The sequence below is a fragment of the Panicum virgatum genome, chromosome 5K (genome assembly GCF_016808335.1).
Source record: "Panicum virgatum strain AP13 chromosome 5K, P.virgatum_v5, whole genome shotgun sequence".
Taxonomy (NCBI): domain Eukaryota; kingdom Viridiplantae; phylum Streptophyta; class Magnoliopsida; order Poales; family Poaceae; genus Panicum; species Panicum virgatum.
Window position 1 is genome coordinate 43,877,454 of NC_053140.1, and position 15,669 is coordinate 43,893,122.

The 15,669-nt window shown below is 44.1% G+C and overlaps 1 protein-coding gene and 1 long non-coding RNA gene across 2 annotated transcripts; one reads left to right on the plus strand and one right to left on the minus strand.

Annotated features, from left to right (window-relative positions):
* Positions 1-514: 514 nt before the first annotated feature.
* On the plus strand, positions 515-2,328 carry LOC120707606 (30S ribosomal protein S20, chloroplastic-like). The gene is made up of 3 exons (XM_039992537.1): positions 515-792; positions 882-1,072; positions 1,805-2,328. The coding sequence occupies exons 1-3, from the start codon at positions 642-644 to the stop codon at positions 2,033-2,035; spliced, it is 573 nt and encodes a 190-aa protein (XP_039848471.1). The 5' UTR covers positions 515-641; the 3' UTR covers positions 2,036-2,328.
* Positions 2,329-15,112: 12,784 nt separating this feature from the next.
* On the minus strand, positions 15,113-15,602 carry LOC120710699. Its single transcript, XR_005689986.1, has 2 exons — positions 15,373-15,602; positions 15,113-15,292 (listed from the first exon to the last, which is right to left on the minus strand). It is a non-coding gene; the product is annotated as an uncharacterized LOC120710699 (long non-coding RNA).
* Positions 15,603-15,669: the final 67 nt, after the last annotated feature.

Here is a 15,669-nt window from a genome sequence, read left to right on the forward strand (position 1 = left end):
ACTCGTCTCAAGCAAGATTAAGAAGTTTTGTGTTTTATGAAAATTGGGGGAAAATAGTATATACCTATTGAGCAAAAAAATAGTTCAAGATTAGCAAAAATATAGTTCAAGATTAGCAAAAATAGTTACGTTAATGAAATAAAACATAAGAACTGCGACATGTTTTATGGGAAAATTTTTAATAACTATTCTAAATTCCATATTTTTTTATAATCAACTAACCAAACACACATATAAATCGGAAAATCCAATACCAAGCATATTGTATGAGCTACAATGACTAATATGTACCAATGTACTATGAGACAAAACTTAGATCCAAAGTGAAAAAACTAGTGGAGAGGTATCGCCGTATCGGTGGATTATGTAATTAAGATAAGTTGGATCGCGGAATCAAAGAGGAAAAAGATGTCCACCTGTCTCGGTTAGAATACACGTTACTTCCTCACTGTTCATACAATGCAATCATGCTAGGGAATAAGATGAACCGTATTCGCGTTTCGTTTGCGTAAAAGCAAACCTCCGCCTTCGAACTCCTCGGCCTGACCACCATACCCCACCCGCAGTACCAACTCCTCCCGGATAAGATAACACCGCCTGCACGAGCACGAGCAGCAGCTCGGCCGCCTCCCAGCGCAGCCATGGCCGCCACCTCTACCTCCCCGCTATTCTCGCTCTCCTCCCTCTCCGCCTCGCTCCCTTCCCCCACCCGGCTCCCCACCACCCTCTCCCTTCGCACCCTCTCCCCACGTGCCCGCCTCTCGGCCTCCCTCCCCTTCGCCTCCCCACATGGTACGGCTCAGGCGCGCTTTTGGTTTCCCTTCCTCAGCAATGTCTCTGCGTTGCCTCATCGGTGTTCTTGCTGCGCGTGATTCTTTCAGGCGTGTACGGGGCCTGGGCCGCGGCGTCGACGTCGTCGGCGGGGAGGTTGAGACGGCGGGGGCTGGAGGTGGTGTGCGAGGCCGCGACCGGCCGGCGGCCTGACTCGGTCGCGAAGAGGGAGCGCCAGAACGAGAAGCACCGCATCCGCAACCACGCGCGCAAGGCTGAGATGCGCACCAGGATGAAGAAGGTAGCTGACCGACGCCTAGTGGCGGCGGCTGCATTCTTCTCCCCTTGCTGCTTATAATTTCGCCAGCAATTTAACCGCATTGTGTGATAGAATAGCTTAAGTGGCACTGCGCAGTTAGAAAGGGAGTTTAGTTTTGGAAGCGCACCGGTAACTGCCAAGATTGCAGTATTGGTACCTTTTTCTGAGTTAGCTTTGTCTTGAAAAATCAGCTTGTTAGATGGACTCGATTTGTGAAACGCAGGACCAATTCGATTGCTGAGCTTGTTGTTCGTTAAGTAATTGGGAATTTTGGTTTACTTAGGCAGTTTGGCTGTTAGCCGGTATATATCATGTGTTAATGTGTATGGATTGAAGAGCATGGAGAAATGCACAAGAATTTCTTAGACTATGCATTTGCAGAGTTAAACACTATTGGTGTTAATTGAAATATTAAAATGTCAGCTCATTATTTGAATATATATGTGGAAGTAAATAGTTTGCTATTCAATTACAAGGTAATATTGTATGAATCATTGCCATTAAAAAAGGCAACAGCTCAAGAAAAAGGAGAGACCTAATTAGTGAGTTTTATTCCTTGGTTTGCTGCGACTGAATTATAGTTGTTTTCTGTTGTTGTGATAAGTTGTATAACATGAAAAGGCTGATGGGGATGGGATATGAAATCCCACTCTCCTACAGCATTCAATACTGTTTTGCTTTAAAAAGAATCATAAGTTGTTACGCTTTCATTAGGTCTTCAGAGCACTTGAAAAGCTTAGGAAGAAAGTTGATGCCCAGCCTGAAGAAATAATTGAAATAGAGAAAATGATCTCTGAGGCGTACAAAGCAATCGACAAGACAGTGCAAGTTGGTGCCCTGCACAGGAACACTGGGAACCATCGCAAGTCCAGATTGGCAAGGAGGAAGAAGGCCATTGAGATACTCCGTGGCTGGTATGTTCCAAATGCCGAACCTGTTGCCTAGGATTCTTGAGAAATCATTGTCATGGATTAGTGGAAGCTTTTCATCAAAGCTCACCAATTTTGGGCGACATGTTATTCCACGGATCTCAATTGCTTGACAAGTTCTCTCCATTCAAGTGGTCTGTTTATACTTTTTGTATCATCTTCTATGTTTATGTGCTTGCTCTGTACTAGAAGCCGCAACTAGAGTGGCCAGTTCTCCCCTGCTTCTGTTATTGTTCACCTCGCTGTTGTAAAACTTCAGATCGGAAAATTTAAAATATAGCTGTCATCTGATCTGTCCAGATTTCCTCAGCTGGAGAAAAATATATCAGTACGCATAATCCTATTACTTTTTTTTCTTTTTTGAGCAGACGCATAATCCTATTACTGCCCTGCCATTGTGCAAATGGTTAAATATCCATCGCAACCATTTTACTAGTTACGAGGGACAAGGTATGAGGCTGGATAACACGTTGCTTCCTTTCTGAATGCGGTAACTACAAAAGGGATATTTTCTTTTACTTTATACCCTGACATTTTTTTATCAAAATGACCCTAGTTGCTTAGGATTGTTGCAATATATTTCAAACTTCAGGAACAGATTGCCAGCAGTTACGTATTACTGAACTTAAACTTCTGTACAATGCACAGCAGTTGCGTGTGCAGAGGTCTCTTAGACTCTCCAACAATGAGAACCCAAATAGGGGCCCTGTTTGGTTTGTTCTGGTACTAGGAATAGTAATATTTTGACCGCTTATTACGGTTTCAAACAAAGTCAGTTTACAAAACCAATTTTAAAATCCCTGCGCTAGGAACCCTGAAGAATCTAATGAGGTCTTTGACCGCGTGATTAGAGGATGGTTACTATAGTATTATTGTAGTCAATCATCGATTAATTACCGTCATTAAATTTGTCGCGAAAAGTTACACTCATTCCTAAAAAGGTTTCGCAAATAGACTTCATTTAATATTCTATACATGCGAGATTCTTATCTCGAAAAACATGCACGCTAGGTCCTAGTGGGAACCAAACAAGACCAGGATATCTATTCTCTGGTTTGGGTCATGCACACAAGCAAAGGATCCCCACCCAAAACTTGCCATTCTCCAACATGAAAGGCAAATCAGAGAACCCAAATCTCCTCCCGTCCACTGCCATGGCACCGCCTCCATGGAACGCCGCACCTCGCCGCCCGGCCGGGGGCCCCGGCCGTGCCGCCACGGGCCTGCCGCACCTCGACGCGCCGCCGCGGGCCCGCCCCGGCCGCACCTTGCGGCAGGCAAAACACTGTATGTGTCTACTACGTGACCCATTTTGGATTTGGGTCGCGCTTCTCCTACGCTGCTGGAGACAGCTGCAAAAGTGTTTTGCTGGCATTTAAGGCCGGGCTTTTCCGATCGGCTGCTTTTGTCTGGTCAAACCGGCCCGGTTCCGGTTTGAGCCGGTACCAAACCGACCCAAATTCAAAATTTAAATTTAAATTCAAAAAATAAAAAATTCCTAAAAATTCCTAAAAATACTTCGAGGTGCGAGAAACCTAATGGTGTCAAATTTTCTCAAAAATTCGTTCATTTAGTATAGTTTGCGGTGATTTGAAGTTAAAAAAAACGTGCATACAAATTATACAAATACAATGTAAAAGTAGTACAAAAGAGGGTTGAAGGGTTCATTTAGACTAAAATATGTTATACAAATATTTATTTAGTATACTTTGCGGGCATTTGAATTTAAACCAAAAAAGAAAAAAAATTGAATTTGACCGGTTACCAGTCAAACCGACCGGTATACCGGCCAAACCGGATGGTATACCGGTCAAACCGGTCGGTTCGCAAATGCGCCGGACGATTTGAATTTGCACTGGGATTTGACCGGTTTCCGGTGAAACCGGTCCGGTTTACCGGAACCGGAGTGCTCCGGTTTGGGGTGTCCGGTTGGGAAAAAAAACCCTGGATAGAATAGCTTGGCATTGTGTGATCCAAAGCAACAGAGAATCACTTCTCCAAGCCAAGCTCTGTTGCTTTCTTGGGTTACATTATATGATCCAAACATTTTTTTTCCACACCTTTGTTCGTAATCAGGTACAGGTTCAATCAATCTATCTATATTAAAAAAATCGAAAATAATTGAAAATATTTCTCACCTAAATTGGATCCACCATATTCCATTGTACCTCTCACGCTGGACCCACCTGCGAGTTAGGAGATGTTTATCAAAAAGCAATTGTTTTTGTCATCGCGTCCGCATCTTACCTGTATTGTACCCGCTGATTTGTTCTGCCCATTAAGATCTTGGTCCTCGAATTCCTCTGACCTCCCCCATCGGCCTCCACTTCAAGAACTCTTCCTTCCAGCTCCGGCTCACCGGCCGTTGCCTCCTGAGGCGTCTCTCTGTCGAGGACGGCGCCCCGGCCGCGACGCACCGCCAGCTCCAAACGAAGAAGGGCAAGGGGGTGCCGGAGGGCCACATCCCTGTGTATGTCGGCGAGGAGGGTGGCCCATCGAGCACTTCGCCGTGTGCGCTGAGCTGCTGGGCGAGTCGGCGCGCTCCTCTGCCGTGCCGCGCAAGAGTACGGGTACGCCCACCCGGGAGCGCCCTGCGTCCCTGCATTAGCCGCCGAGTTCCGCCGCCTCCTGCTACGATCTCCGATAACGACCCCGCTGCTGCCTCCACGAGCTGCCTACGGGCGGATGTCAGGTGCACAGAGGTGGCCAGCGGTGGTGCCAATCCCGCGATCCCATCGACAAGACCTGCTTTGTTTTTTGTTCAATTGATATGCTTTTGGTCCGTTAGATATCCACTAGCTCCGAGTGTCATCGACACAAAACTACCTAGACTGAAATTTTAAAAACTGTTTATGATATTTTTTTTTCTTTTCTCATATTATTAGTATATGTTAATAAATTTAATATCCATAATATTCTTATGACACTTCCACTGAGATTGATCTAAGTCAATTGATGTCGTAGCTTTTTGCTATAAATTTCATCTAACTCTTGACTGGATTCCCATGATTTTTGTGACAGTGATTATCATCAAATTGTATGTCTATATTCCAGGTTGGGGTAAGCATCTTTTTTCATTTTGTCACACAATGTCTATGTTTCTGAATTTTTTTCTTTTTGCATAATGTGGCTGATTTGACCTATTATTTTTCTATAATATAGAAATCGTATTGAATGTTTATGCAAAAAAATTGATTTTTCTTACCGAATATTTTGCTTACCCGCCTGCTCATACCCCTCCAAGCTCGCCGACGTGCAAGCCAATCTTGCTAAGGTCAGATCGAGCCTTGCGAACGGCTCGCGAAGCTCCAGGCCCTGTGAACGGAGGAGTACCTTGCGCTTATTAGGGTGGCGCGCCGTGCCGACCCGGGGCTCCTCTGGTTTCGGCGGCAATCACGGGCCAGCGCCCGTGGAGCGACAGGCGCACTGAGGTCAACAATCTCTACAACAACAGCGGCGACAATGATGACGGGGACTGAGAGGAGAGGTATTCCCGCCGGACGAGCTCATATTCACGGGGGTGTTCCTCTTGCAAGAATCCCCACGCGGTGCCTCCTCACCTTGCGAGAATATGATGGAAAATCCCTCTGAACTAGCTTATGAAGAAGAGACAGGAAGCTTGTGTCTAATCACGTTCACGTGCGTGTCGCACGTGCATCTAACCCCTCACACTAGACCCACTTGTCCGGTTGGAGGGAGTTGAGAGAGAGGGTAAACCCATAAAAATCGCATGTTGGAGAATATTTTTGCCAAAATCAATTTATTTTTCTCACCGATCGTTACCCTACCCGCCGGCCTACCACGCGCCCTCTCTCTCTCTCGGACGCTCCCGCAGGTGGATGGCGCCACGCCCAAGATCGTCCTCCACGGCCGCGGCGTCCGAGCTCCCTCTCAAGAGAAGTCAAATGCCACCGCATCTTCAGTCTGATGTTTGTGCATTCGATAAATGAGAAACTACTTGCCAATCATCCTGCTGTTTCTCCGAAGAAACTACTTGCCCACATCTCCCATTCCTCACTTTTGCAAATGAGAACGACTGATTTTGCTTAGCTGATACTCCTTTCATCCCAAATTATAATTCATGTTTTCGTTTTGGAACGAATCCATTCCTAATTATTAAGCTGATCATGAATTCATGATGTGACGATGGGTGAACAGTACCCATTCTACTTCTAAGACAAAGAATCTAGTAGAGGACATGTCCATGTTCCAGGAACACCAAGCATTCACCAAAAAGAATTAATTGTCAATTATTGTGTCATGTGCCTTCATGAATTTTGAGGAAGTGTGACCTACGTGTGTCACATCGCTCTCGAAAGCATTATTCACCGAAGCACGTGCGGCACGCACGTGTTTAAGAAAACTACAGATCACATGTGCTATATTCATAGAACAAATGTAATAGAATCAAATGTTTATTCAACATCTTTCACACATACTTTGAGATTGCAATATCTCGTTGCTTATAGCGTTGCTAGGCATATATAAAGAAAAAGAATAAGCAAGAAAGGTTACCTCAGCCAAAAATGTCACCTTTGATTAATATCACCTTGATTAAAAAGCATGCAAAAAAAAGTCTCATATAAAAGAACATGCCCACCATGGCAGCAGCTACCTCGCGGGATTAGTAGCTAGGAATAAAATTCAGCGTGAGAAAGAATATCTACCAACAGGCACAAATAGTTACAAATCGAGCACAACTTGTTTTTAATATAAATGCAAATGCTTCACAGTACCTCTGCAGAGGTAAGCAAATTGAAGCAATTGAAACTCTTTGCTAAATTTTTTTCTTTTTCGACACGAGGCACTCCCCCATTTCCATTACAGCAACGGAAATTCCACAGTACAGAGTATCAAGAGCCAGACTGATGGGACAAAAGAAGAAGGGGAGGAAAGGAGGGGGGCTACCTAATCTGAGTCAGATCAGGAAGCACTGCAAAGTTAAGACCCAGGCTTCCTAGGTCGCAGCAGTACCCCAGTCGGAATATTACACCACACGTTTTAACACCAAGTTCACAAGACTGCAAAGAGAGACGAGAGGAAGACGCCACTTCAGTTCTGATCACCATCCTCTTGTTCATCGTCGGAGGGAGAGGGGAGGATCCTGGCAGTGCTTGACCGGGACGGTTGGCGGGCCATCATCTTGTGAGCGCAGGTTAGCAGAGCTTGAACTCCCTCCAGGATCTTCCCTTGTGTTTCAGAATTGTAGAGACCTGTCCAATAAGATAATAAGGAACAAACATGGGTTAAGATAGGCAACGGGTTCTTTATGACTTTCTTCTCGAAGCATGCCTTATTCCTACATTTCCAGATGGCCCAGCATACTGCTGCACAACCACTGGTGTAGATAAAGTCCCACCAGGCAACCGCTTTTTAATCCAGAGTTTATACTGATGTAAATTTGCAGGAATATCAGTGGCTCCAAGGCAAATTCCAATAATCCCCCAGGTTACCCTGGCAACAGGACATTGGAAGAAAAGATGCTCAATAGATTCATCAGTGAGACAGAAATGACAGGTGGGACTGCCTGTCTAGTGCCTTTTGATCAGGTTGTCCTTTGTCAGAATTGCATTGTTCTCAACAAGCCACAAGAAAATTTTTATTTTATAAGGGATTTTAGCTTTCCAGACATGTTTGAAATGCTTTCTTGAGTTTTCTTTAGTCAGGAAGTTGTACACTGACTGAGAAGAAAAAATCTTATTTTTATTCCACGCCCAAACTGGAGTGTCTTCACTGTTCACAAAAGGGTGATTGTAAACTGAGTTAATTATTCCCAGCCATTGTTCAAAAAGAACATGAGGAAGCCATCTACTGAAATGAAGCTGGCCCTGTTTAGCTAAGAAACTGTGTACAGAGATATTCTTCTCACAACAAAGGTCAAAAAGGACAGGGGCGAAGAAGCTTAGTGGTCTATTATGTAGCCAAGAGTCCAGCCAAAGGGAGGTCTTTCTCCCATTTTTGGCTACCAGAGATCTACCCATCAAGTAGATAGGCTTTATTTTCAGCAGATCATTCCACACAGGTGAGTTGTTAAGTCTGTGCTTCACAGAGCTAACAGTCTCACCCTGCATGTACTTCATCTTAACAATCTCCTGCCACAGACCAGTCCCAGTTTCCAGCTTCCACCACCACTTACATAATAGGTTAATATTCATTAATTGAATGTTTTTGATTCCCAGACCACCATACTTTTTGCTCTTGTTGATGATCTCCCATCTGACTAAGTGGTATTTCCTTTGGTGACTACCACCCTGCCAAAAGAAGGTTCTTCTCTGTCTATCTAGTCTGCCAGTTGTGGTTTTTGGTAGGAGGTATATGGACATGTGATAGACAAAAGAATTAGACAGACTAGAGTTAATCAAAGTAGTTCTTCCAGCTATGGAAGTTAATCAAAGTAGTTCTTCCAGCTATGGAAAGAGATTTCCCTTTCCATATGGCTAACTTCTTGTCATTCTTCTCTTCTAGCATGGTCCAGTCCTTAATATGTAGCCTACTTGGACTGACAGGGACTCCCAAATATCTAATAGGGAAGGAACCAATCTGACAATTAAAAAGCTCAGCATATCTTAAGCTGAGATTATCATCACCATTGAGAAGAAGCACTTCACTCTTGGAAAAGTTGATCTTTAGACCAGACATAAGCTCATATATATACAACAGCAGCTTTATATTTCTGGCATTGTCCAAACTCTCCTTTAAGCAAACAATGGTGTCATCTGCATATTGCAAGATGGCCACCCCAGAGGGAATTAGATTGTCAGCCAAGCCAGTCAGCATCCCATTTCTTTGGGCGTGTCTGACCATTCTTGTCAGATAATAAGCAGCAAAATTGAACAAAATGGGAGAGAGAGGGTCACCCTGGCGTACTCCTTTGTGACTCACAAAATAGGGCCCAGATTGGTCATTCACTCTGATACTTATAGTTCCACCGGAAACAACTCTCTTGATCCAGTCACACCAAGTGTCAGAAAAACCTCTTATCTTGAGATAATTAAAAAGAAATTCCCAACAAACCTTATCATATGCTTTCTCAAAATCAAGCTTGAGAACCAGACCCACTTCCTTATTCTTTTTAGTTTCATGCAGGATCTCATGTAAAGCCATGATTCCATTCATTATATCTCTCCCCTTCATGAAAGCTGTTTGGTTAATCAGAATCAATTTCTCAGCCAGGGGTTCAAGCCTCAAAGTGAGTACTTTGGTAATCCACTTATAGAGACAGTTAAGAAGGCAGATAGGTCGATATTGCTGTATTTTTTCAGCTTCTTGAACTTTTGGCAACAGGGTAATAATTCCATAATTCAATCTGCTCACATCTAATTTTCCAGAGTGAAAGTCCCCAAACATTTCCAAAATATCCTCTTTGATAATATCCCAACAATGTTGGTAAAACTCAATTGGGATTTTATCAGGGCCAGCAGCCTTATTCTTCTCCATCTGAAATAAGGCAAACTTAATTTCTTTTTCAGAAAAATGCTTAGTGAGCTCCTCATTGTCCAGCACATCCACCTTCTCTCCATTGTCCCAAAGATCACCATTTAAAGGCAGCATGTTACCAGGTGCAGGTCCAAAAAGTGTCTTATAAAAATCAGTGGCATGTTTCACCAGGTTGCTATCACCTTCAATGAGATTATCTCCATCTAAAAGGGATATTATGGTGTTTTTCCTTTTTCTGCCATTTGCAACTCTATGGAAAAAGTCAGTGTTGTTATCCCCCTTGAGTAGCCAATTCTGATCAGATCTACGAAACCAATAAAGTTCCTCTTCCTCAAGAATTTCCAAGATTCTTTTTTGTACCCACATTTTCCTATGTAATTGTGTTAGGTCTAAAGCCTGAACTTCTTCCATTGTTTCCAGAGATAACAACTCTTTTTGCAGGGCAGCTTTCATTTTCCTTTGCTCACCCTGCCTATTAAAACCCCATCCTTTGAAAAATTGTTTGAATCTTTTCAATTTAGCCTGTATTCTGTCAAATGCACAGTATGCATGACAAGGCTTGGCCCAGATATCATGGACCAGAGTTAGGAAATTAGGGTCTTTGAGCCAAGAAAGCTCAAATTTGAAAGAGAGCCTATTCAGGGGCTGCTGCTGAAAAGTAGTAAAAATGAGTGGGCTGTGATCAGAGACTTCTCTAGGGAGTTTAAACACCATGGCTCTTGGAAAATTATCTTCCCAACTCTTACTGATTAGAATTCTGTCTAATCTTTCAAGAGTGGGAGGTGATTGATTGTTGGACCATGTAAACTTTCCACCAGACATGCCCAGGTCCAAAATATCATAACAATCAATGATGGAGTTGAAAGTTTTAGAGTATCTGGAGAGGGGGGACGGTTTATTTTTCTCATCAGAGGACCTGATTATGTTATAATCCCCTCCAGCAATGTAAGGTTCCTGGCAATCACCACAGAAGGAAGCCAGCTCAGCCAGAAATTCAGATTTGTGTTCGTCATGGGCAGACCCATAAATATTCAGGAAGTTCCATTTAATTTTTCTAGACTTGTCCCAGAGATTAAGTTGTAAGATGTACTTTCCTTCTCTAAAAGACCCAACATCCAAGAATTCCAGCCTTATTCCACTCAAAAGTCCCCCTGATTTCCCTTTGGAAGGGACCCACTTCCATAGATAGGCCTGGGAAGGATCAAACTGCCTTAAAATAGAGTTATCTATATCAGCTTGCATAGTTTCTTGCAAGCCTAAGATGTGAAATTTGTGTTCCATGATTAAGTTTCTAAGGAAAGAAGAGACACCTTTTTTCTTGATGCCTCTACAATTCCAAAAAAGCCCTTTCATTTGATAACAGTAGAATTATGTAGAAAAGAGGAGGGTTTAGAGGAGCCAGAGTCTCCCTTATTTGGGTTAGCACTCTGAGGGTTTTGACAAGGTTTTTCCTTGTTTGAACCCTTCTTCCTTTTCTTTTTGGGAGCAATAGAAATGGAGCCTTTTTGGTGGCCTCCTATTTCTTTTGGGGGTGACAGTCACAAAATCATCACTGGCAATGGACTCATCATCCTTCCATTCTAAAGTGTCAGAATTAAGAATAATAATTTCACTATCATCAATTTGTTGTGGGTTTTCACTAACAGGTTTCTCTACAGCTTCCTAATTCTTTTTATTAAGCAGAATTCTAGTTAACTCAAGGTCTTTCAATAAATCAACAGTATCATAAGTAGAATCAGGAGGAGGCACTCCCAGATTCACTATTCTTTCAACAAGATCATCATCAGCAAGAATAGAGAAGGAGTTAGAGTTTAGGGTGTTGTTACCTGAGAGAGATATTTTCTTGGCTTTCTCCTTCAACTTGATGGATCCAGGTGAGGCTCCCTCCTGTGGCTTTTGTTGGATTCTCTGACTCCACCTCCTGTCTTCTCTTTGGTTCCTCATCATATCACACGGGTTAATCAGCTTAGACAGATCAAGATTCTCCCCCTCAACCTTGCCCTCTTCTACAACAGATTTAGCATTTTGGAGAGTATCAGGAAAAGGTGACTTGGTGGCCGGGACGACACTCTGATCAAGAACCATGTTCCATATCTCAGTTCTTGTATTGGATGAGATGTTTTTTCCTTTATCTAGCATCTGATGCACAGACTTCTCAAAGTCTTCACTGCTAGCAGAGTCATCATCCTCACTCAATTCACCACCAGGTTGATACGTAGCAGCAGGAATGGCCTCATCTTCAATGTCAGTTTGAGGAGCAGTCTCCAAAGTGTTAATTATAGAACTGGGGAGAGATTTAGTACTGCCAATCTTCCTAGGAGCAGAGTAAGAGAACTTTGATTGAACTGGGGTAAAACTAACAGATTGGATTCCTTTATCACCACTTCCATAATTTTGGAGAACAGGGTTGACCACATTTTGCCCTTTACCAGAAGATTGACCCTCAGGAGCCATCTTCATTTTTTTGGCACTTGGTTGCCCCTCAGCACCAGACACCTCCACAAAGCCTTTTTTAGTTTCTTTTTTCATGTGCTCTGATTCCTCAAGTTCAAAGAAAAAGTCAAAGATGTTGAGACCAAGATTTCCCTCTGCAGACTCAGGGACTTCATAGACATCTCGGCAAGCAATTTTCACTCTCACAAAATCCAGTTTAAATCTTGTGCTTTCATCAATTTCCAAGGTTTTTCCCACTAGACCTCCCACCTTTGCAATTGTCCTGATAGACAGATCAACAGGGATACCTTTCACTTTGAACCAAGCTTGCTGAAGCCTTCCTTTTGCACCAACAGAGGAAGACCATGGTTCCACAATCATTTGAGTCTCAGAATTCTTTTTACCAAGCATGAAGTTACTATAGTCCAGGACCATCTTTGCAGTAGGAAAACGCATGCAAAACTTGTTATCTGCAATCTATTTTGCACTCCACCTCCAGTGTTCAGTGCTGGACACATTCTGAAACTCTTGTTCAATTTCTTTAGCATTCATTGTCCCCTTAACCACTGTAATCAAGGCAATGCTAGCTCTTTCTTTTGCAGCTTTGTGATCAATGTGTTCATCAATAAAGAAAAAACTCTGATCTGGCACCTGAGCAGCACATAACTCAGGGCCGAAATTCCATAATGGTTCTTTCTTGCAGTCAAAAGATTTGTGATTATTATACCCACATAGTTCACAGACAGTTTTCCTCTTACACTCTTCAAACACATGATTCTTTAATCCACAGAAAGAACGGCCTAATTTGGGAGGGTGGAGTTGAGAGTCAGATACCTCGGACTGTTTAGGTGGGACTTGCTCTGCCTCTTTAGAACGCTGTTGATTGAGATTTGCTGAAGATTCCTGCCTGGGCTCAATCATTTCATCACGATGCCCCCACTTTGAACGACTTTCCTGAGAGTGATCTTTATCTCTTGCACCTGCAGCTCTATCCCAATTGGCGTTGGAAGAACTTCCACCACGTGATTGGCCAGAGTGGGTACCAGGATGATCCAGATCCCGAGTGCCTTCTCCTTTAGGGATCGAATCACCAGCAGAGGGATCTCTGCCGCGACCGCCCACCCTCTGCCAGACATTGCCACGGGCCTCAGTACGACCCATACCGCGCCCCATACGCCCTGCACCAAAACCATCTCTGCGTCCCCCTCCACGATTTGCAGTGGGAGGGGCCATCGTGGTATGATTCAAGTTGACCCGAACTGCTTGCGCGTAGGATTTTGGTGGAGAGGATGTCTTCGGTTTCCTCTTGAGGAAGAACCCTACAAACCTAGCGATGCAGCCATGGAATTTCGGAGGAGAAAGGGGGAGTGGGGATGGAAAAGTAGGATCGGGTCGAGTCGACAGATCCAGATCTCGAATCGAGATCCCATCACCCGTCTCCAGGCTCACCTCCGTGGAATCCTGCACTGGCTGTGTGCCACGCGTCATAGGATGTGTGCCCAAAATACCCTCAACTACCCGCGAGGGAGGAGGTGATCTTACCTTCATGGGGGTGACAGGATTCTTCCCAAAACCCGAACGATGTGGGTCGAAAGTTCCCGCGCATCCGGCGAGCTCCGGCGGGCGAGGGCTTGCTGCCGATGAGATGGACTCATCCCTCGTAACCGCCGAGCACCAGTGAAATTGGATCGGCGTGTCCTTCAACTTTACAGCATCCTTCTCGAGCCTGTCAATGGGGAAGCGTGACGCCGAATAGGCTCGTCGGAAGCCCCTCACCGTCGAGTCGACGGGAAAGCGGAGGGTGTCGCCGCCGCCCCACCCGGGTCGGGGAGGGTGAGGATGGAAACGCGACATCTCCTCTCCGCTCGTCTTGGGCTCAGACGAATTTCGCGGCGGCGCTTTCTTGAATCGGCGTTGCCTATTTCGAAACTCTTTGCTAAATGGGTGTTAAATTGTGACGCTAAATCTCCATCCACTCCACACCTAAGTATCCAATGGGATCCTCTGTTTTTTAAGCTAAATCAACATCCAAAAAACAAGCAAATCAAAACAATCTCAGCATATCTAGGATAGGAAAAGTAAAATAAAAAAACATCCCTCTTTTCTACCTCCATCGCTGGCCTTTCTACTCGCTGTCTCGCTCCCTCCTATCCCAGGGAACCAGGGGCCATGCCCAAAGATAAGAATCCTCCTCCACCATGGCAGCGTGCGCAAATCAAATAAAAGAAATCAACTGCGGACCCCGAGGGGAGGTAGTGGAAGAGATTATCAGTGCATGAGTGGATCCCGTCTCTCAGACTGTCTAGACAACAACCTCCCCACCGCCGCGGCCGAATACGCCATGGGTGTCTAGACGGCGCCGCTGAAGATTAAGAAGGGCGCAACAATGGGCGAGGCAGCGTGGGCGCGCTCCATCGCGGAGAGAGAGAGAGTTTCATGTTGGCACTATTTATTTTTTTAGTACAGTACAACGCAGACGCTCACAATACGCACGCACACTCACCCCTATGAACACACGTACGCAAATCCTACCCTTATGAGCACCTCCGAAGGACTGGACCGGCAGATCTGGAGATTCCCGAAGTCACCATTAGCGTCTCGTTGTCGACGGGAACGTCGCTTATCACTTAACGCATAACGCCGGAAAATTCTGGAATAAATCCAGAAAAATGCGAGCACCCGTGCCAAGTCGAGGGCTTGAACCCGGGTGGGTAGGTTCCACCACAAGAGACCTAACCAACTGATGTATGATCAGTTCGCTGTTGGCACTAACTGTTAATATGCTGATGCTTCTCCCTTTTAAGTCTGTCTATGAGTTAACTTCGTCTTGGTACAAATTGGGTGCTCCAGATATCAAACTTGTTATCACAATTTACTGAGTTTTGTTTGTTTTCAGTTAAGGCCAGTAATAGAGGTGGGATATCAGTGGCCTAATCTTGCATGAATTGAGTCCTCGACTATATAATTATGCTGCTGCTCTCATGTTGCCTGTAAGTGCATGCAACAAATTTCATGTCTATGTCTGCCGATTGCTTGGAGGCAGCTGACATTCGAGACCTACCATTTGTTTTTGGACCAACACTTCCGCTACTACTTGCTAGAGTAATAACTTATTTTATTCACCTATGCCAGATCAAGAACCTTTTAGGAATCCATGAAAAGAAAATATTTTTGATATGTTAACTGAGTAGGCATGGCAAACAATATGGTAGTTTAGCTAATGTTGTGTATTTATCTAACATTTGTGCTGGCAATGCAGTATTGCAACAGTAGATATCTAAATATTTCAAGTACCAGGGATGTATGATGGTGCCCAGAAGTTTGGCTATGGAAGAGGTTTGGATGATTCAGATATGAACTTCTCAGCAAATAAGCATTCAGATGATCAAGTCTACCACTTGCTCTGAGAAAGAGAGGCCAGCGTTACATGCAAGTGCTTGAAACACCACTTAACAAAAATGAGATGAGAAGAAGATTTCATACACTTAAAGTTTGCTTGTTCTTCTCCTATGTACAGTATCTGTGTCTTATACTCTTGAGAATGTTAACTTGCTTCTGCCAATTTTTTACATTTTTACAGTGTCCAAGCTACCGATTTGTGAAAGTACATTGAGATATCAGATGTTTGAAATATGATTGGGTGCAGATGAATTTTTAACTAATCTCTATATGTTTAAATATACAATATAGAATATTTGTTCAATACGTGCGTGCCGTACACAGCGTCCCTGCACCATGGCTCACACCGCCAAGCAGCACCTGGACCGGACCATTGCCGCA